The 23,690-nt window shown below is 36.7% G+C and overlaps 2 protein-coding genes across 5 annotated transcripts in view; one reads left to right on the forward strand and one right to left on the reverse strand.

Moving 5' to 3' along the window:
- The first annotated feature begins 614 nt into the window (after window positions 1-614).
- On the forward strand, window positions 615-8,815 carry glrx2 (glutaredoxin 2). The gene is made up of 3 exons (XM_059984721.1): window positions 615-1,324; window positions 3,764-3,940; window positions 5,135-8,815. The coding sequence occupies exons 1-3, from the start codon at window positions 1,253-1,255 to the stop codon at window positions 5,273-5,275; spliced, it is 390 nt and encodes a 129-aa protein (XP_059840704.1). The 5' UTR covers window positions 615-1,252; the 3' UTR covers window positions 5,276-8,815.
- ro60 (Ro60, Y RNA binding protein) overlaps window positions 1,646-23,690 on the reverse strand; it is a 50,366-nt gene continuing 28,321 nt past the window's right edge. For 3 of the 4 annotated variants that reach the window (XM_059984719.1, XM_059984717.1, XM_059984720.1), the window contains one exon: window positions 11,213-17,205. In XM_059984719.1, the coding sequence (XP_059840702.1) occupies window positions 17,053-17,205 (153 nt within the window). In that variant the 3' untranslated portion in view covers window positions 11,213-17,052. Of the gene's footprint in view, window positions 1,844-11,212; window positions 17,206-23,690 lie in introns of those variants that run through there. The other variant, XM_059984718.1, reaches the window with a different exon arrangement.

Genomic DNA, 23,690 nt, shown 5'->3' on the forward strand with positions numbered 1-23,690 from the left:
TCAATTCGTTAACCGTTGTCAATGACGGGCGCGGGCCCCGCTGCTTCAATCCGGCCCCAAATCCACTCCAGCAATGCCCTTACCTGCGTTCTCGAGAGTCGAGTTCGCCAAATATTTCAGGACACCACAAAAACGCCAGGTTGTACAGACGGTTTAAAAGCAGTCAAGAAATTTGGAGTCTTTCAGTCAAAATAACCAAAAATTAGTATTCAATTCACCAGTAAATATCAACTCCATCCAGCAGTGATATACCGGTAGGCACCAGCCACTGCATTGAAAATTGTGCTGAGACTTTCTTCGACATCACCATCCTGGCCCACCACCTCAGTTTCCAAGAAGGACGTGGGTAATATTCAGATGAGAACACGGTTCTCAAGAGTCCGCTTCTGCTCATGCACTATCTTGGCTAGAAAATATGTCAATATTATCATTGGTCAAGATCTTGAACACCACACACAGCCAACCTAATTTCTCCAACTGCATCTGGGAATAGTTTTATCAAATTCGACTCCAATAGCTCAGTGACCTCCGTTCAGGATGAACCATGAATACAGCCTTACCAGTAACACACACATCCCAAATAGAATGTAGAAAGTTGTTTATTTAGTGTTGATAAATAATAATAATTGTATGCCGTCTATATTCTTTATAAAGGTTGAACCAGCGGTAGCTCATGTCAGGAGAGTACAATATACGGTCACAGTGGTCATTCCAAGATAATCATTCTCCAAGTTTGGACTAGAATTCACTCCGTGATTTTAGTGTCTCACACTCGGAATTTGTACGTTGTACAAAGATGCACAATGAATTATTACTGGTGTTTTGGTCCTTAAATTGCCTGTCCTTGGCGCGTCACAATCAGCTGACTTTTTATTTTTTTATTAGGCAACGCAGGCTCAATGAGTGCCCACCTTTAGTATTAATTTACTGCTAAACAGTGTTTTAGCAGCTAGCTCATAGTGGGCCGTTGGTGTCTACATTACAAACAGCTACATGATGTAAGTGCCGGTCCTTTTTCGTTCCTCCTTCGAAATCGATAGAAACTGAACAATTTCGGAGAGACTGTAATGTTACAAGGAACTTCATCCCAGATCAACATCTACTCAGCAGGTTAGAACTGAACAACGAGAAGAATTAAAACACCAGCTCTCTTTCATGATGCGTAACTTAGTTATTTGACCTTCAAGTTATCTTCAAAGCACTCGGAATTGACTGTTTTCTCTAATTACAGCACCTGGACAGATCTAACAACATGGGAGGCCTGTTTTCCGGATCACAATCATGCCAGGCGAATACCGACGCCACTGCCTTCCAGATAATTTATGTGAGCTACAGATAATTAATTCGCAGTTTTTGCATTATGCCATCGTTTTATTGTGTTCTTTCTTACGCCCGATTGTTAAAGTGCAAGACTGCTGTGATTAAATAATTTCAGTATACGCACAGCTACGGAAGTAACATATAGTATATTTTGCCAAATTTAGTAACTCAGGTGCTCTCGACTTATAACCAGTTCAGAGTTATTCTGGACCATTGGAAATACTGTAAACAAAAAATGCAGATGTATTGTTTTCCCTTTCCCATTTTAATGTAATTGCACATGGCATGATCTTGGCTTGTATGTAATACATAAGTTTTCCCACTGTCTTGTAGTACGTGTCACAATAATAAACCAAGGCCTATTTAAAATAATAACAGCAAATGCAGAAAACACTCAGGAAATTATGCAGGATCCCTGGAGCCCATAGATTAAAGTACACCAAGAAAAACCAAGGACCAATGAAACTACTTGGCTTTTGTTTCTGGAATGGTGGACGACATAAATAGCAGAGGCACCACTTCCCTGTAATCAAATAAAAGAAAATGTGTGAATTGAGACCATAGAGAGCTGTGCCACATCAAAAGGTAGAATGGGAAGGGTGAGAATAGTGTACCAGTCACAGTGGAACTTCATAGTTATTTTCGTAGGAATAATTTGAAATACTATGCAAAATATGAGATCACACATGGAAGTGCAGCAAAGGCAGACACCAAATGTTTCATACATTTTCGGATGGGCATTCACAACAAAATGATCAAGAGCATGTTGCTCGGATATCTAGCATCGGCTGATTTTCTCTTGTGTATAGGAGAGCTTTTAAGTGAGATAATGACTAGTGAAAGTTCAAAGTAAGTTTCGTGGTTAAGTACATATATGTCACCCTAGTAAACCATGGGATTCATTTTCTTGCAGGCATACTCAATAAATCTGTAATAGAATAATAACCATAATGGAATCAATGAAAGACCACACCATTCAACCAGTGTGCAAAAGACAATAAACTGTGCAAATACAAAAAGAATGAAATAATAATAAACAATAAATAACAAGAACATGAGATGAAGAGCCCTTGAAAGAGAGTCCATAGGTTGTGGGTACATTTCAGTGAGGGGGCAAGTAAAGTTACCACCTTTGATTCAAGAGCCTGATGGTTGAGGAGTGACAACTGTTCCTGAACCTGGTGGCGTTGAGTCCTGTGGCTCCAATACCTTCTTGATGGCAGCAGTGAGAAAGCAAGACCTGGGTGGTGGGGATCCTGAAGTTGGATGCTGCTTTCCTAAGTAGATATAATCAATGGTGGGGAGGGTTTTACCCATGATGGACTGAGCCATATCCACTACTTTTTATAGGATTTTCCATTCAAGGGCATTGGTGTTTCTATACTAGGCTGTGATGCAGCCAGTCCTCTGAAATGGTTAATACTGAAGATTTTAAAGTTGTTGGCCCTCTGCAGAGGACTGGCTCATGGACCTCTGGTTTCCTCCTGAAGTTAATAATCAGCTCCTTTGTCATGCTGATATTGAGTAAGAGGTTGTTGTGGCATCACTCAGCCAAGTTCTCAATATCCTTCCTGGAGGCTGTTTTGTCACCACCTTTGACAATGGTATTGTCAGTAAACATGAATATGGTATTGGAGCTGTGCTTAGCCACATAGTCATAAGTGTAAAGCATATAGAGCAGGAGGCTAAGCACACAGCCTTGTGCTACACTTGTGCCAATAGGAGATTGTGAAGGAGATGTTGTTACCAATTCAAACTGAGGTTTTTGCAAGTGAGGAAATCAAGGATCCAATAGCATGAGGAGGTATAGAGGGCAAGGTCTTAAAGCTTATTGATTAGTTTTGAATGCCAAGCTGGAGTTGATAAAAAGCATCCTGATTTATACATCTTTGATGTTCAGATGTCTCACGGTTCAATGGAGAGCTGATGAAGGATAGAAGGACAGAATGGGAAGAGATGGGAACTGGGGGGGGGGGGGGAAATCTCTCCACTGCAGCTAATTTGGAAATGAGTCAATAATATTACAGTGCAGAAAATATTTAAGATTTGCTGTTGGCTTCTTCAGCTTCTTCTGAATACAAACCTTCGGGTTTTTTTTTGCTCAGCAGTCAATAAATCTATTAAATTATCTTTGGGTGTTTTGAAGTCTTGCAACTCATGAGCATCTCGTGTGATAGTACTGGCAGTGATTATGAGGCAGAGCACCATTCAGCTGCCTTCTCCTTTCCTGGTTTTCAGAAATATTGTGAAGTTCATTTAAGAAATTGAGATTTGTTTATCACCAGAGCAGAACTTACACCATGTGCTGATTTATCAGCATTAACCCTTATTGTCTTTAATCTTGTGCATTGCAATGGAATTCACTTAAAGCAATAGCAATTAAAGAAAATGCATATCCATTTAATGAAACTGAAAACAAAATTTTTGAATTTATTTCTTTCAGGATGCAATTACAACAAATCAAGTTGTGATCTTTTCCAAAACAACATGCCCTTACTGTGATATTGTAAAGAACATATTTACAGAACTGGGCATTCCTTACAGAGCAATTGAATTAGATCTCCGGCGTGATGGAGTGCATCTCCAGCGTATTCTTATAGAAATGACAGGCATAAAAACAGTAAGTATACTTAATTTTAACACACTGCAAACCCTATGTAATATAATTTCCCTCAACCTAGCCAATATCCATAAAATTTTTCCCTTTTAAGGTTATGTCCTATTAGTTAATCTATCAATCCAAATCTTACTTGTGCACTTCATGTTCGAGATTAAACAATAAATCCTATATGAGATTCACTGGTTTTGATTCTTGACTCCCAAAAGGGCATTAACCATTTAGTCTACTGGCTACAAATGACATTTTTTAAACAATTTTTAAAGTATATAGTATTCATCACAAACTTACTCAGAAACTTTTTCCATAAAATGCCTCCCCAACAGATGAAGCTGGAATCTTATTTTACAACTTCTCCTACATATACCGGGGGGAGGGGGGTTAATTAAATTTTAGCAGTATTTCCAGAATTACTTTTTAAGATGCCACCAGTCACATTTAACAGAAGAATATGCAAAAACTATCAGAAAACTATTCATCCTGGATTAACAAGGGAACAATGTAGAATCATTTTGAAGTAATAAAGCACAGAAACAGGCCCTTAGTCTCATCATGTCTGCATGAACATCATGTATCATCTTACATTAATACCACATTACCAAAAATTTCCCCAGATTCTGTACACTAGGGGAAAATTACAGTGGCTAATTAAGCTGTCATCCAGCACACCTTTCGTTTGTGAAAGGAAACAAAATTACCCAGAGAAAATCTATCAGAGGTCAGGAAGGAACCCAGTCACTGGCGTTTAAGGCAATGGTGCCACTAGCTGTACTAACAAAGCCTCCAAATTTATACTCTGTGCTTTGTAGCACATTGCCACTCTGCACTCCTTCACATAATTTCTCTCTGAAAGAAGCAAGGTGAGGATTGTTAGGGCTCTGAGTGTGTGTTTCAGATAAAAAGAAAAAAAAAAGATAAAATAGAAAAAGATATAAAAAGATAGAGGAAAAAAGAGCAAACATGCCCATTTCATGGAAACAAACACCCACCTTAGCTATCCAGAGGAGAGCTAGGAGTTTCCTTTTATGTGTGCTCTTGTTGCTATCAACAGCATTTCATATGAAACATCTTCCCCTTCAATAAAGTATATGATGCTTCTAAGATTACAGTAGTACAAACTAAAGAGGAAAAACTTACAATGTATGATATTGATCAGTGATGTAAATCACTCAATTTTATTTTTATGCTCCTGCACAGGTCCCAAAAGTGTTTATAAATGGAACATGCATTGGTGGTGGGGCAGACACGATTTTACTCCATTCCAAAGGTAGACTGTTGGACCTGGTAAATCAGCATAATTCTAATTCTGTCATAGAAGGAGTCTGCATTCTTCTTTGATACCATTCTTTGTTCATCATTGCTCGCAGAATAAACTAGTAAATTAAAATTCATCCACTTGGACTTTTGTTCATAAACCATGGAAACAATGGTTTCTGAATCTAGTTTGTAGGCCTATCACTTAGTCTCTTACCAACTAAGACCATAAGATATAGGAGCAGAATTAGGCCATTTGGCCAATCAATTCTGCATCACCATTTCATCGTGGCTGATCCAATTTTCCTCTCAGACCCAATCTTCTGCCTTCTCCCCATGTCCCTTCATGACCAATCAAGAATCTATCAATCTGTCTTAAATGTACAAAAGGACTTGGCCTCCACAGCTGCCTGTGGCAAAGAATTCCACAGATTCACCAGTCTATAGTTAAAGAAATTCCTCCTCACCTCTGTTCTAAAAAGATGCCTCTCTATTCTGAGGCTGTGTCCTCTGGTCTTAGACTTTCCCTCCATAGGAAACATCCTCCTCTGCATCCACTCTGTCAAGGCCTTTCACTATTCAATTGGTTTCAACAAGGTCACCCTCATTCTTCTTAATTCTTGTGAATACAGGCCTGGAGCCATCAAATGCTCTTCATATGACAAGCCATAAGACCATAAAACAGAGAGCAGAATTAAATCATTTGGCCTACTCCACCATTCAATCATGTTTAATCATCCCTTCTTCCACCCCATTTCCTGACCTTCTCCCTGTAACCTTTCATGCCATGTTCAATCAAGAACCTATCAATCTCTGCCTTTGGTATACCCAAAAACCGGTCCTCCACAGCTGTCTGTGCTAACAAATTTCACAAATTCGCCACCCTCTGCTAAAGATATTTCTCCCTATCTCTGTTTTAAATGGATGCCCCCTTATCCTGTGGCTGTACCCTCTTGTCCTGGACTCTCCCACTATGGGAAACATCCTTTCCACATCTACTCTGTCTAGGCCTATTAATTACAAAATAAATATACCCTATCCACGTTATATGCGTCTTCAGACAAAGTAGATCCAGTTATGCAAGGAACCTATTTTTCTCACCAATACAAGTGTGTGCGCCTCACAATCTCGCTCCCGCCAGTCTCGCATTGATTTTGGCAAGGTGTGGATGTGAGATTTTGCGCTCAGTCTTTTGTTGGTTTTACCTACGATGCAGTGATTTTGTGCTTGAAATATTTAACTATGCCATCTAAGCATCTGATGTCATGTCCTGGGCCATTAGCCAAGCGGCAGAGAACTGCTTTAACTCTTGAAAAAAAGTCAGAAATTATAAATAGTGCGGCATCAGGTGAAGGTTAACACAGCTCTGGGACGCTACTGCCGGGAATGGAGTTTTAAAGTTCTTTTGTTGCTTGACAATGCACCAGCCCATCCTAAACATTTGGACAGCATTCATCCTAACAGTGTGTTTCCTGCCACCTAACACATCATCGCTGAGTCAACCACTCGACCAAGGTTTTTTTTTTACGGCGAACTATCTCTCAGATGCTGCAAGCAACAGACGATTTCGAAAATCCTGGGAGTTTACCAATGGTGAGCGAATGGTGGAAGTCAGAACACTTGGCACAAATGGCTTTGGACACGGACCCAAGTTTAGAACGGAGTCAGCACTTCAGTCGTTCCCTGCCATCAACCCTACTTCCCTACAAGCAAATTTACGCTGAAAAACAAAATGCTGCCAAGCAAACAACCCTCATCACTTTCTTCAAACCGGTGTCATCTCCTGCTGCCAGCAGTTCTAAGAGTTCTGTGAGTCTTCCTTCATTTCTTGTTGTGCTTGATATGATCCTGATGACCACAACCATCTACCTTATCCACGTAAAACTGACCGACACCACTGCACAAGCACTCACCTCCTGGAGCAAACACACCTGCCACTGTTGGTGAGTACTGTACACCCTAGTATGTTAACTTTCTATGATTTATTATATTGACTATTACCTTGAAATATAATACAAATGTTGCCTTGTGGTACTGCTTTTGTGTCGTATTGGTATGAAAATGTGAATAAATTACAGATAAAACATACTCAGGAAGCCCTCTGGAAAGCATCCCTATTTTCTCCATTTAAATAACTATTCACATTATGCGTTGACTGCGAGAAACGTATCCCCCACATATAACGAGGATAGGGTGTGGTGCAAAAGAAAATGAATAAAAAGTTAGTGTTCATGGGATCATGAACTATTAAAAAATCCAGTGGCAGAGGAGAAAAATGTTTCTCCATTGTTTAATGTTGGTCTTCAGGCTCCTCCACCTCCTCCCTAATGGTAGTAACAAGAAGAGGCCATGCCCTGTATGATGAGAGTCTCTACTGTTGGATGTCTCCTTCTTAAGGCATCTAAACGTAAGTCATGAAATGTGTTTTACTGCAGCACTATGGTGCAAAACATAAAAATTACTATATTGTAAAACAAAGGGCTTCTGCACAAGACCAGTAACAAGGTAGTACTGAAGGGTTCGTGGACCACTCAGAAATCTGATGGCAGAGGGGCAGGAGATATTCCTAAAACATTGAGTGTAGATCATCAGGGTCTTGCACTTCTTCCCCAATGGCAGTAATGTCATGTTCCAGATGTTGAGAGTATTTAATGATGGATGCCGCCTTCTTGAGACACTGTCTCTGGAAGATGCCCTTGACGGAAGGGAGAGTTGTGCCTGTGATGGAAATGGGTAAATCCTCTGCAACCTCTTGCGATATTGTCTATCAGAGGCTCCATACTAAGGTGTAATACAACTACACTCAGACCCTGCTTAGCGCTGAGAATGTGTTCCTCTGAGGTGGAGCGCTATGTAAATCAATGCTATGCAGGGTCATTATAACATTACATAAAAAGATATGTTTATGATTTTCAAATAAAATCAAACCTGACCAGGCTATGGGCCCTCCTCTTAACTTTGGCTTCTTCTTCAAGTAGGCATTGAGATTTGGCTGCCTGTTCTCAAGTTTCCTCTTATGAAGCAGGAAATCATGTTGAGAACGCCTTTCTTTGCCTTGTGGCTCTGCTCCTGGTCAGGGTCATTACTTTTGTGATCTTGGTGATGCTAGTACTGAGTGCTGAGGAATTTTGTGGTGAGGTTTCTTGCTTCCTCATTCATGTCCTCAGATTCACACAGGAGTGTTGCTCTACCAATACTCCAAGCTCTTCGTTATTAAGGCTCTCACCATGAGAACACAGTTTCACATCCATGCTTATGCTTTTCCTAGACATCTTAGACATACTACCCTCATTGGATGTTGTAGACCATTTTCCAGAGATTATGGATGGGAAAAAATGGAATAATTTGGCAAGGAAGCAAGAATGTTTACACATGCAGGAAAGGCAGAGTATGAACAAATGTAATTGGCTGTGTGCGGCCCACAGCCATTCAATTCTGGAATCATCTTCGTGAATCCCCTTTAAACACTCTGCAGTTTCAGAACATCCTTTCTAAGTTAAGCAGCACAAAACTGCTCACGAGGCTCACCAGTGCTTTATAAAGTGTCAGGAGCTTTATAAAGAGATTTATCCATCAAAATGACCTGTTTTATGAACGTCTCAATTTAGTGCTGCTGCAAAACAATAAATTGTCAATGATATGTCAATGATAAAACCTGATTGTGAAATTAAAATTCTAGAAAATGGTGAACTGTCCATGCAACTGCTCTGGCAGTGTTTCATGAGGAGGAAAAACAACCTTATGAAAGATATTAATTGCTATACAATTTTTAGCACTTTATTTCAACTGGATTAAATATAAAAACAATTAAATGCATATAGTGAACTTAAAGGCAGTTAACAGTAACATTCATATTTTGCACAGCATTACCATGTTTAGTTTGACACATTATGTTAGTGATTAATCACTTTTCAAGTGGCGACATTCAACTCCTATGGAAAGACCAACTCTGGAAAGTAGAAAGCAGTAACCAGTTTTAGATTGCCCACATTATATTCTAGTTAATATTGGACACATAAAGATGGATACATAGTCAAAGTTTTGAGAAACATACTTGCATACAATTACAATGTTAACCATGATTTCAATAGCTTTTAAAACTCATTATGCAGAGTTTCAGTGAAAAACCTTGTCAGTAAAAATATGTTTTAATCAGTTTCACATTACAGATTTTAAAAGTGTCAAAATTAATTCTAAAATATATAAAAAATCTGTCCTCCAGCATTGTTTGATACAATAATTTAAATGATTTGTTTGGTCATATTTAGGTACCATTGACTTCATTTAAGTTGGCTAGAAAGACAAAGGTCATACTTTGCCTGCAGACATTAAACATATTACAGTTTCACAATGTTACATTTTCTAGACGCGACCATGTACAAAGGCAAAGTATAATGAACACAATTTATATCAAAAGAACAGGCAAAGGACAACAGATGTGTTTAGTGCGGAGTAATTAACAACTTGCATTTTACTGTATGCACAGGATACTGACTTCTGAGACAGTGGCAAAAATTACATTGTGTTGTTTGGCCATAGCAACCTGAAGAACTTTAATATTCTATTTGTTTCTTTTAACAGTTTTAAAATATGGCAAAGTACTAGACAGAATTTTTTATATATAATTCTTTTAAGTTGTCATTTTAAAAGTATTCATTCCTCTGTAGAGTATCTTTGTTCAGTAGAAATCAGGCAGTCAATATGCAAATGTGGAATGGAAAAAGTACAAAGCTACAACTTTAATTGGCACTCAAGGATACATGCAAACAAATGCAAGGTATATAGACCAAAGCAGGTGAACTTAGAATCTTAATATAACTGTTATAAATGAAAGCAAATAATTATGAAGTACAAAGAGAAAAAAAATTAAAAAACAATACTGTGTACCTGTACAAATACCACAGATCACAGACTGCTACAAAGTTAGCTTCAGCCATTAAAACAGAGTGGAGGGAGAAAAACAATGAATGATATTGTTGAAAATTTTAATTGTAGGAGTTCAAGACCAACTTTTGCCACAACCTCAATATTTCCAATTCCAATAAAGTATGTAGCATCTATTAAAGCATCATTGTACTTTACTATGTTAAAGGTGCAAATAAATTGAATTTATATCAAGATTCCAACAAAGTTTATAATGTTACGAAGTTCTCCAGAAAGCAGCTAAATTCACAAATGCCAATGCCTTAATTTGGTTGATAATGCAAACATTGTGACCAAAAATCAAGAACTTCAAAACATAAAATACCTGAGAATTTCTATGGAATGTATTATACTTTTACAATGGAGTCAACAGTTAATGACTTCCAAAACCTACAAAAATTAATGCGATCACAGGAATATTTTTCATATTGTTAATGATAGCCCTCTCTGCTGCTGTATTCCCATTTGTTATTAATTAACATCCTTAAGTTTGGAAATAAAACCACAGCAATAGTTATTGTTATTTTCCAAAGCTTTAAGCCACTGTAGGACTTTATAAAATTAAGTACCAGTCTTCAGGACGAGGATCATTTTGATGATCCAAAAATGTTAATTCACAAAGTTCACCTTTGTTAGATTGCTGCATCTGTAACTGGCAAAGTACAGATTCATACTCAAGTTAAATTTTCAGATAATCTAAACGTCAACAGTTTAGACATTTGCCTTCAACTTGCACGAAACATCTTTTATATTATCTAATTGTTGACCTTCAAATAAATGCAACTATAAAAAAGTAGAATCAATAATAGACTGTACAACATTTCCAGGCTTGCTTTATCACTCAACAAGATTGTGGATGAGCTTCTTCTCATTTACACTTTTCCCACTCCGTTCCATTATCTTTTCATTCTTTTATTATCTAAAATTTATCCATCTCATTACAGAATATGCTCATAGAGATTCCCTGTTCCAAATGAAATCATGTATCAGTACTAAACAGCTGATCTTCCTGAGACTATGTCCTCGGATTCTGTACTCTCCAATCAGGGTAGTGGTCACCAACCATTTTAAGCTCGCGATCCCCTACCTCAGCCTTAGTGAAAGGCAAGATCGACTCCAAATCAATTAGTTACACACATGCACACCAGGACAGAAAGAACGGAACTAAAACCCCGCAACCCAGAAACAATCTCTCAACAGTATTTGTGTATTTATTTTTCTTTTCTTTTTTTTCTCTCCGGGATCTACTGGGAAAGTCTCAAAGATTGACTAGTCGATTGCGATCGATGGGTTGGCGACCATTAAATTAGGGAAACTATCTCAGCAATTTTAGATATCCCAAGAATCTCTCCAAGAATCCCAAACTACCTAAAGTACTTATTCCAGGAATCAATCTAGTGAAATGTTGCAGCAGCTCATTTCCTTTGTTAAAGAGACCATTAATGTTTAATGTTCACTATTCTTGGTCTCCTTTACAATTGTACATAGAAAAGTACAACACTAACAGGCCATTCAGTACACATTGTTGTGCCAATCTAGATGAAAATTCATGCTAAATGTCCTCCCCCTATGTATCGTTCATATCCTTCTTTTCCTTTGATATTCATGTGTCTAACCAACACCTTCTAAAGCTTCACCAAATTACCCGATTTCACCAGTATTCCTATTCCTATTCCAGGCACCATCCACTCCGAGTGAAAAGCTTGCCCCTCACATCACCTTTAAACTTCCCCCACCAACCTTAAAAGCATGTTCTCCAGTATTTCACACAAAATGCTGGTGGAACACAGCAGGCCAGGCAGCATCTATAGGGAGAAATGCTGTTGACGTTTTGGGCCGAGACTTCGACAGCACTTCTCCCTATAGATGCTGCCTGGCCTGCTGCGTTCCACCAGCATTTTGTGTGTGTTGCTTGAATTTCCAGCATCTGCAGATTTCCTTATATTTGCTTCTCTAGTATTTGACATTTCTACCCTCCCTCTCAATTTTAAAAACCTCTATCGTCTTCCCTCAGCTTCTGATGTTCTAGAGAGAAAAACACTAGTTTGTCCAACCTTTCCTTACAGCTTTTGCTGTCTAATCCAGGAAACATCCAGAAAACCTCTTCTATACCATCTCTTCATTCTTCCTAATAATAGGGTGACCAGAACCGCATTCAATAATCCAACTACAGCTGTCCTTAAGCACGCCATGCATTTACAAATGTGCACAAATCCTAACCCACAGTATCCTTTCCAATAGTTTCTCTACCATTTACATGAGTTCACTAACCTATAAATATCTGGATTATGCCTACTTCCTTTCTTGAACAAAGACCACAGCATTTGCTACCCTCATCCTCCAGGACTTTGCCTGTTGCTGGCAGGCCACAAAGATCCTTGTCAAAGCACCAGCAATCTCTTCCTTTGCTTACTTCAATATTCAAATAGGCCATCAGGCATCCTTAATGCTTTTCAAAATACCCAGCACTACCTCCTCCTCGATCTCAAAAATGTTGTAGCACATCAGCATGTCCCAGTCTGCTTGTACTATCCTCGAAATTCTCCTTGATAAATACCAATACATTTAACACTTCAGCCACTTTGTCTAATTCCAAGCATAAACTTTCTTATTCTTTATCTTTTTCTTAATATAGGTACAAAATCCCTTGGGCTTCTCCTTGATCCAGCTCACGAAGAATAGCTCATGGCCTCTTTTGGACTTCCAAATCACCTACTTCAGCAGTACTTACCTGCTAACTTTGTATTCTACAAGGGCTCAGTGTGATTTTAGCTTTCTAATTTTACGCATGCTTCCCTTTTCCCTCCAACTAATTTAGGACCTGTTGGTTCATCCATGGTTCCCTTACCTTACCATCCTTGTCCTTACTCCTTACCAGGTGATACCAATTCTGAACTCTAATCCACTGGTCTTTTAATAACTTCTACGTCAGACATGGATTGTCCAACAACAGCAGGCCCCAATCAACACTTCTCAGCTCCAGTCCTATCTGGTCAGAGTTCGCCCTCCCCACAAGATCCAATTTTGTCCTTATTCATAACTATTTTAAAACGTAATGAGTTGTCACTATTCCCAAAATGTTCACCTATTACAAGGTCTGCACTGGTCTGCCTGATTTCCCTAAACCACGTCCAGTATGTTTTCTCTTCTAGTTCAACTCTCCAAATACTATTACAAGACCCCTTTTGGATGCACTGAAGAAATGCCAATCAATTGTATGGTTAAAGCTCTCACTATGACAATCTTATTACTCCTTCACCTTTCCATCATCTATCTACATATCTATCTATTCCTCTGCCTCGCAGTGGCTATGGGAGGGGTGGCTATAGTATAATCCCATCAGTGTAACTGCACCTTTCTTACTTCTGAACTCAACCCAAATTGTCAACGTGGATGAATGCTCCTAGTGCCTTAAATTCCCGCTGCAGCATCTTATCCCTCTTCCTGCCTACCTCTGCAACAATGAGGCCACTCTCAGAGGGAGAAGCAACATTTCATATTCCATCTAGGTAATCTTCAGCATGAACACCATTTTCTCCTTCCCTTCCAGTCTCTATCCTCTTACTACTATTCACCTGCCTATCATTTCCCCTGGTGCCACTCCTCCCATTTCTCTCATGGTCCATTCTTTTATCAGATTCCTTCTTTTACAATCCCTTGCCTTTTCCACCCAACGCCTCCCCAGCTTCTCAATAATCCCCCCTCCCCCAGATACCTGGGTACTATCACTTTCTAGCTTGTCCTCCTTCCTCTGTCCCCACCTTTTTATATTGGCATCTAACCCCTTCCTTTCCAGTCCTGATGAAGGGTATAGTTCAGAAACATCAACTGTCCATTCATTTCGATAGATGCTGCCTGACCTGTTGAGTTCCTCCAGAAGTTAGAATGTGTTTTCTGGATTTCCAGCACCTGTAGAACCTTGTGCTTATAATCTGCAGAATATGTTGTGTCTATCATTAATGCCTAATGTACCAGGACCCCTGGCTGCTCAACCTCCCCTGTAAGGATATCTGCAAGACATCCTTGACTCCGCACCAAGGCAACACATCATCCTCAGGTCTCAATTGGGGTCACAGAAAAGCCTGTTACTATTGAGTTCCCCTATCTAATTTCATCCTTACCTACGTTGCCTCAGAACCAGGCATGGTGTCAATAACCTAGCTGCTGGTGCTAGCTTCTGAAAGGTCATACCCCACCATCCCTCTCTACCAACAGTACCTATGACTGAGGGGAATGGGACAACAGAACCTGTACATTCACCTGCACCTCCAGTTCCTTGGCCTGAAGTCTCACCCTGATGTTCTTCCCAAAGATAGTCATCAGGGAGACCATGAAGTTCTATGACTTCACACATCTTGCAGAAGGAATGCTCCACTGCCCTAACTACCATTTTGTCTTCAGTAAGTCAAAGGACTCAGATCAACAGGAAAATAAAAGCCTTGCCTGTTACTCTGCTACTCACCTGTGCCCCTTCGCCAAAAGCCTTGAGCAAAGAACTCAGTTTCCCACTCTTACACTGTCCCACTCTCCCAATGGCCACCCCAAAATGACTGCTCTACTTTACCTGAACTTCCTTTTATTGGCTGAGTTGCCACACACTCAGCCAGTCACAAACAACTTAAAAAAGACTCCTTCCCTTCCATTTCTGACTGCTGCAACTACAAAAACAAGCTTTCAAATGAGAAAAAAAAACTGAAAAAGCTCTTTACCAAACCTCCTTACTTTTATGCTAACTTAAGAGATTATACTCCACATTTCACCTAATCATTTTTCTACACTATATACCATTGCTGTATTAAATAGAGCTTAGTGGAACCAAAATAGTTACACACTGCATTTGTAAAAATGATCCATTCATTCTACTCCATTTCCCATCCATTAACCTACAAATCATAATAATACAATAATCTTGTGTGTCTTTTGAAAATCTATACAGTATTCTGTATATCATGTTTCCTTGCATCTCAAAAATACACAGTAAATTATATTTTTAACTTTCATTTTCATTAAGAACATTTATTTTCCATTTGCACTGTCATATCCCTGATAAGAGATGCCAACATCTTTCCTAAATGGATGCTAAACTATCCAGCCCAGTTCCCCTATTTTTTCATATTCCCCACTTTCTTGAATAGGTTATAGTTAGTATCTTCCAACTCATAAAAACTATTGTAGACTCTCGCATCTTCTCAAAGAACAAAACCAGCACAGTTAAATTCAGATCAGGGCTTCCTTGCATGTCCTACTTCTGTTTTAACAATTTGCCTAGAAATATTGCTCCAATATTGTTATGATCACTTGAGTAAGATAATGGTGGGGGAAATCAGGGATTCTAAACAAAAGGAAAGAACTTAATAAGGGAAGATATGCTAAAAGAACACAGCTATACTTGAAAAAGAATCTTAAAAAAAACTAATGTTTTTATCAAGACTTTCACCCTGTTTTGGTGAAATAAACTTTTCTAAAGCTTAAACTAGTTAAAATATTTTAAAATCTTTCCAGGCAATTTTCATTACATGAAGTGTTAGAATTTCCAAAGAGTTTCAAATATAGTCCTCACAATATAGTGAAGACCATTTAGCCCATAAAGTCTATTTTAACTGTCAGCACAATCACATCAATACCATTCCATCACTTATTTTTCTGCAACCTATTCTACACACTCCTTACTTCTGATCTACATACCCAACACTGCAATCCTTAATAAAATGCTTTGTCTGGAATTCCCAATTGCAGACAAAAAAAAACACATACTTATCTACACCATTTTAAACCAGTAAGATAAATTTTCCTGACAGAAAATGAATTACTTTCAACCAAGAATCTTTCTTGAAGATTCTTCATAGGGACGGCTTGTAGATTCTACTGAAATGACATTTTCAGAAAGACTGCAGTTTTTTTTTAAAATGCAAAGCTTGGTAAGAGAATGAACTATAAAAGATCTTCAGAATCAGAAAGGTAAGATCAAATTAGCAAAGAGATCTTCGTCACCAATGGTTTGTCTAATATACAGCATTGTAATGCATGTGGTATTGACACTGCACTCAAACTGATTAGGTTAACCATCTGCAATTTATGTTAACAATTGTTACTTACAACACAGCTATAACTGCAGCAAAACAGATTTAATCATTAGCCCAATACCAATGAGTTACATTGATCTTCAACACATCTCCAGCATGACCTTTTCTACATCGCTCTGTGATAGGATCTATAAAAATGTAATACCTACAATAATTGTTGGTGAATGATAATTGGAATCTACTTTTGTGGAATATGCTACACGTGCTGTACTTAAAAACAACATTCGTTCTTCTGGCAGCTGAAAAATTAGAAACTTCCAAAAAGTACTGGTACATCACAAATCCATCTTTTGAATTCAACTTTATTCAGTACAATCCACCCATAATAAACTCAGGTTTACTTTGTTCCCACTTTTACTTTCATGTCCACATTATTATTTTCAGATAAATGTTATCAAAATTAGAAAGAGCGCAATATGCTCAAAGGATTTCTCAGAATATTCCTCAAACCTGATACCCCTCAAATGCTTAATCCAACACTACAGAAACATTAACTCTCGCCAGCCTGTTCACAACAAAGAAATACAACTAAACAGCATTCTTCCTGTAAACTCACTGAACAAAATGTAGAGCACAACTTTGATTATACCCTAACTTCACTAGGATGTCTCTAGTTAACATTACAAATACCTTGACAGCAGGAAGTCAAAAGAACTCCATAGTTAAAATAATTTGCTGTGGCAGAACAGGCTTAAAGTTCAATTACATATTCTGTTTACAATTTCCTGTTGAATCCAACAGGCATACAACTAAGAAACTAGCAACCCAAAATGTGAGTCTGCTGTTCAGCCACCCTAGAAACCTGATGCAACAACACTCTGAACTAAATGATTTAGTGGGGTTTCTTTCCAAAATTTAAATCAAATCTAATGCAAAGTTACGAATGACATCCAGAGCCCCAGTGTCAAAACCACAGACATCCATCATGCCTCTGTCATCTGGGTCAGCAATGGCGAAACCGTTAGAACCCAGTCCACAAACCACCAATTTGGCAGGAATGCCCATTTTCTGCAACAAAAAAAAAGTTGATCAACAGATTTCTGGAGGTTGAAGACAATTCATATAGATTAAAGGTTAGCTATTCATTCTCTATACTGTAGAACAATTTGGGAAATACAGTGGATTCTGGTTAATTGGGCCATCAGATAATCAGGGCAGCCACCTATCTGAGACAACTCTTTTTTTTAAATAAACTTTTTTTTAATTGAGTTTTCAAATAATTACAGAAATAAAAGAAAATATATGAAAAAAAATATATACCCTACCCCACTCCCCCCTAACATCCCTATATAAAAAAGAAAGGAAAAAAAAAGAAAGAAAGAAAGAGTGCCTGGATATCGGAAGATCCCCACATGCTCCATGGAGTTCGTAATAACTTTAGTATATATTTTTATTTCTTACCCCAAATAACCAATTATTTCATCTTCGGAGCACCTATATATTTAATCCTGTCTTTTGTAAATAAGGGCGCCAAATTTTCAAAAATGTTTCATACTTATCTCTTAAATTGTAAGTAATTTTTTCAAGAAGAATACAGCCATAAATTTCCTTCTTCCAATCTATACTTAAGTATGTATCCGATTTCCAAGTAACTGCAATAGCCTTTTCGGTTACTGCCAATGCAATTTTTATAAATTCTTTCTGATATTTATTCAATTTGGGTTTCGGTTTTATCCGTTCAATATCGCCTAGTAAAAATAATATTGGATTATGCGGAAGTTGTGTTCCAATAAAGCTCTTAAATTTGTCCAAAAAGGTTGAATTTTAGAACAAGACCAAGTAGAATGTAAAAAAATACCGATTTCTTGCTTACATCGGAGACACTGATCAGATAAATTTGGGTTTTATTTATTTATTTTTTGTGGTGTAATATATAATTGATGTAAAAAATTATATTGCACTAATCTTAACCGGACATTTATTGTATTTGTCATACTATCAAGACATAGTCTTGAACAATTTGTTTCTTCAATTTTAATATTCAAGTCACTTTCCCATTTTTGTCTTGATGTATGGACTCCTTGTTTAATTGCCTGTTTTTGAATCAAGTTATACATACAAGAGATAAATTTTTTAATCTTTCCTTTTTGAATTAAAGTTTCTAATTCATTAGATTTTGGCAATAACATTGTTTGACCTAATTTTTCTCTTAAATAAGCTCTTATTTGGAAGTAACAAAAAAAAAGTATTGTTTGATACTTTATATTTATTCTTTAATTGATCAAATGACATTAATATACCTCCTTCAAAACAATCTCCTATATATGTAATCCCTTTTTGAAACCAATTATATAAAAGTTGATTATCTATTGTAAAAGGAATAAGTCTATTTTGAATTAAAGATCTTTGCTAATAAAGATTTCTTTGTCTCATCATCAACATTTCTCTTATTCCATAAGTCAATCAAATGTTTTAATATAGGAGATTCTTTCTTTTCCCGTATCCATTTAGATTCCCATTTATATATAAAATCTTCTGGTGTATTTTCTCTTATTTTATGTAATTCTATTCTAATCCATGCCGGTCTATCTTTCTCAAAAAAAGATGCAATAAATCTAAGTTGGTTTGCTTTATAATAATTATTAAAATTTGGAAGTTGTAACCCTCCTAGATCAAATTTCCATGTCAATTTTTCCAACGATATTCTTGACATCTTACCTTTCCAAAGAAACTTCCTCACATATTTGTTTAACTCTTGAAAAAACTTCTGAGGTAGTTGTATTGGTAGTGATTGAAAGAAGTATTGTAGTCTAGGGAATATATTCATTTTTATGGTATTTACTCTATCTACTAATGTATTGGTAATACCATCCATTTATCAAGATCTTCTTGAATTTTTTTCAGTAATGGTAAGTAATTTAATTTATATAAGTTCTTTATATCATTATCAACTCTTATACCTAAATATTTTATACTATTTGCCGGCCATCTGAATTGAGTTATTAATCAACATTGACTATAATCTCCTTTAGTAAGAGGTAAAATTTCACTTTTATCCCAATTTATTTTATAACCTGATATTTTCCCATATTCTTCTAATCTATAGGATAATTTACGCAACGAGTGCAATGGGTTTGTTAAATAAAGCAGAACATCATCAGCAAATAAGTTAATCTTGTATTCTTCCTGATTAACTCTAAAACCCTTAAGATCTGTGTCCATTCTAATTAATTCAGCTAATGGTTCTATCGCCAACACAAATAAAGCAGGTGATAATGGACAACCTTGCCTAGTTGACCTTGTTAGCTGAAATGGTGTTGAAATTTGACCATTTGTCACTACTTTAGCTTTGGGATTAGTATTTAAGGTTTTAATCCATTTTATAAAAGATAATCCTAATCCATACTTTTCCAATACCTTAAATAAAAAAAAATCCCATTCCAATCTATCAAATGCTTTTTCTGCATCCAAAGCAACTGCCACACTCATTTCCTCCCTCTTTTGTGCCAAATGAATTATACTAAATAACCGAGTTACATTATCTGCCGATTGTCTGTTTTTAATAAATCCTGTTTGATCCATATGTACTAATTTTGGTATGTATTTAGATAATCTGTTAGATAAGATTTTTGCTATTATTTTATAATCAGTATTTAATAAAGAAATAGGTCTATATGATGCTGGCTTTAAAAGATCTCTATCTTTTTTTGGCAATACTATTAAAATAGCTGTCGAAAAAGCTTCTGGAAGTTTATGTGTTCTTTCTGCTTGATGTATTAACTCCATAAAAGGAGGAATTAATAAATCTTTAAACTTTTTATAAAATTCAGGCGGAAAACCATCTTCTCCTAGAGATTTATTACTTTGAAGTGATCCTAGAGCTTCTTCGACCTCTTTCAATGTAAAAGGCATAGCTAATCTTTTCTGCTCTTCCGTATTTAATTTTGGAAGAGTTATTTGTGATAAAAACCTTTCTATCTTGATATTATCATTTTGTGATTCTGATTTATACAACTCAGAATAAAAATTCTTAAAAGTTTCATTAATTTCTAAAGGTTTATAAGTAATTTTATTTACTCTTGTTCAAATTGCATTTATTGTTTTAGAAGTCTGGTCTGTTTTTAATTGCCATGCAAGGACCTTATGTGATCTTTCACCTAGTTCATAATATCTCTGTTTAGTTCTCAAAATTGCTTTTTCTGTTCGATATGTCTGGAGTGTATTATATTGTAACTTATTAATAAGTTATCTTCATTTTTCTTCTGTCATATTTCTTTGAGATTCTTTTTCTGTTTGTAATCTCTTTTTCCAATTGATCTATTTCTATCATATATTCCTTCTTAATTTTAGAAGTATAACTTATTATCTGACCTCTCAAATATGCCTTCGTTGCTTCCCACAATATGAATTTATCATCAACTGAATGTGAATTTGTATCTAAAAAGAACTGAATCTGCTTTTTCATAAAATCACAACAATCTTGATGTTTTAGTAACATTGAATTAAATCTCCATCTATAAATTGATTCCTCTTTATCTGTCATTATCAAAGGAGAATGATCTGACAATATTCTCGCTTTATATTCCACATTTTTCACTCTATCTTGAATATTCATTGATAATAGGAAAAAATCTACCCTTGAATATGTTTTATGTCTATTTGAATAAAATGAGTAATCTCTTTATTTTGGATTAATTCTTCTCCATATATCAATCAAGTTTAAGTCTTTCATCAATGATAGAGTTAATTTTACTACTTTTGATTTTGTGACAACCTTTGTTGATCTATCTAAAACTGGATCTAGACAAAAGTTAAAATCTCCACATATTAATATTTTGTCATATGCGTTAGCCAAATTCAAAAAGACCTCGTATAAATTTTACATCATTTTCATTTGGTGCATAAATATTCATAAGAATCCATTGTTCCAAAAAAATTTGACGATGTATAATTACATATCTCCCCGCTGAATCAATTAATACGTTTTGTATTTTAATAGGTAATTTTTTATTAACCAAAATTGCAATTCCTCTCACCTTTGAATTAAATGAAGCTGCAATAACATTTCCAACCCAGTCTCTTTTTAATTTCTGATGTTCTTTGTCTGTTAAATGTGTTTCTTGTAAAAAAAAAGCTATATCTGTTTTCATTTTTTAAAATGTATGTTAAAATTCTTTTTCCCGGTCCATTAAGCCAATTAACATTAAAACTTAAAAAATTCTGTAAATTAGTCATTATTTTTAATTATGTTACTCCAATCTATAATAATACCTAATCTTTCAACTTTCGTGGTATCTTGGGAAATCTTTTTAAAATTCTCCATGCTGCTATGTGTGTCCCCACCGATCATCCAGGCAGAAAGATAGAAGAACAATAGAGTATAAAGAAAAAAAGCAAAATACCCCCCTACTAATGTTGTGAAAAAAAAAAGGAACACAACATTACCCCCCTCTGTTGTACGGGTCATGGCAATCGCCGTGATTACACACGTGAATCACGCAGTAACCGATCCAAAGCTCCCCAGCACCCCCCCCCCGCAACATAAAAAAAGTATATATATACATACAAGAAGAAAAAATACTATTCTCAATTAGTATTTCTGAAATTTTGCTTTTCTCCCCTGTATCATCCTTAAATGTCCATCACTTCCATTCACTGTCTCTATCTTCATCTTTAATCCGTTACACTTGGAAGTATCTATGTGTAATTAGCAAATAAATGGAAGTTTTTGTGTGAACTCCTGTGCTTCTCGATAATCGATAAAAAATCTTTTTCCTTCATCCAAAAAGATTATCAGCGTTGCTGGGTGACGCATTATAAATTTATAACACTTTTCCCATAAGACTTTTTTCGCTGGGTTAAATTCCTTCTTTCTCTTCAAAAGGTTATAACTTATATCAGGATAAAAAAAGAACTGCCTTCCCTGCTATCATCAATGGCCCGTTTCTCTTTTTGGCACATTGGACAGCCGCCTTTAGGATCTTTTCTTTATCTTGGTATCTTAAGCATCTTATCAAAATTGATCGTGGATTTTGATCAGCTTAAGATCTTGACCTTAAGGCTCTATGAGTCCTTTCAGTCTCAATTAGAGTTTCTCCTTCCATTTCCAATTTTTCAGGGATCCATTTTTGAAAAAAAAATATTGGATCTTCTCCTTCTATATCTTCTTTAAGTCCAACAATTTTAATATAGTTTCGTCTACTAAAATTTTCAAGCCTATCAATTTTTTCCATAAATTGTTTTCTTTCTGATGTCCAGGCAGTAGTATCATTTTCCATTTTATTCATTCTTTCAACTATGTCTTCCGTTGTAGTTTCCAAATCTATAATTCTCTTTTCAATTTTTTCCTGTCTTTTTGTCGTTTTATCAAGCATCATCTCCATATTTGTCATTTTTCTTTTGATTACTTTTAATGCGCCTAATTTACGCATTATTTGCATCAAAGTCTTTTCTATATTTCCAGAAAGACTTTTACCTCCATCTTCATCTGATTTTTCCAGAGAATCTGACTCTCCCTCAGATTCACTTTCAGTTTCAGTCATTACTGGGATTTGTAGTTCTGGTTGCTCCCGTTCGCGCATGCTCCTTCCTTCACGTTTGCGCAGTTCTCGTTGATCTTTTTCTTTAGAAACGGTCGATGTTGCCACAGTTTCCTGTTCTGTATCGCTGGTCGTATAATGTACCTGAGCCCGCGGTTCTTTGGCAGAAGAGGGCCTCGATTCTGTTCCAACTTGCGTTGCCTTCATGGTAGTAGTTTTCTTCATCTTCTGTTTGTGAGGCATAACTTGAAACAATCCGGAGTAGTTTATAAGTAACTTTTAGAAAGTATTGACTAACTTTTCTTCAGTTAAACATTAACTTACTGATCAAGAAAATAGTTAGGATTCCCTTCATTATCTGGCACAGGAGATTTTGACAAACAGATTTTAATTAGCCATTAGACATTGCACTGTACTTAGAACAGTTTTTAAATAGCATCAGTTGTGTGTGTTTGTGATTTTTAAATCACTGATTAAGAAAATTCAGAACTGTTTTGCTCACTGCAGTTTCAAACACCGCGGCTTGGAGATACCAGAAATGTCCAGGAGTGCACATTTTCACTTGTTTGCAATTGGATTATTACACTGCGAAGTCTCTTCCAAGGATCCTACCCTGAAGAAGTTTAACTCTTCCCTTCAACGGGAGTTCAGTGAAACTCTGTCACTGCTCCCCCTCTGCGGTCTCTGCAGTCCTCTGACTTTTTGACCACATGCTTACCCAGACCCGCTACCACAGCCGTGCATCCTTCCTGGAAACATTCCTTTGATCTTGCTTGCCCATCGCCTCCCTCTGGTGCTCCTCGTCCCTTTTCTTTCTTCCATGGCCTTCTGTCCTCTATTAGACTCCCTCTTCTCCAGCCCTGTACCTTTCACCAATTAACTTCCCAGTTCTTTACTTCACCCCTCCCCCTTCCAGTTTCACCTATCACCTTGTGTTTCTCCCTCCCCTCCCTCTACCTTTTAAATTTTCTCATTTTTTTTTCTCCAGTCCTGCTGAATGGTCTCAGTCCCAAA

This window comes from Hypanus sabinus, chromosome 11, assembly GCF_030144855.1.
Source record: "Hypanus sabinus isolate sHypSab1 chromosome 11, sHypSab1.hap1, whole genome shotgun sequence".
Lineage (NCBI taxonomy): Eukaryota > Metazoa > Chordata > Chondrichthyes > Myliobatiformes > Dasyatidae > Hypanus > Hypanus sabinus.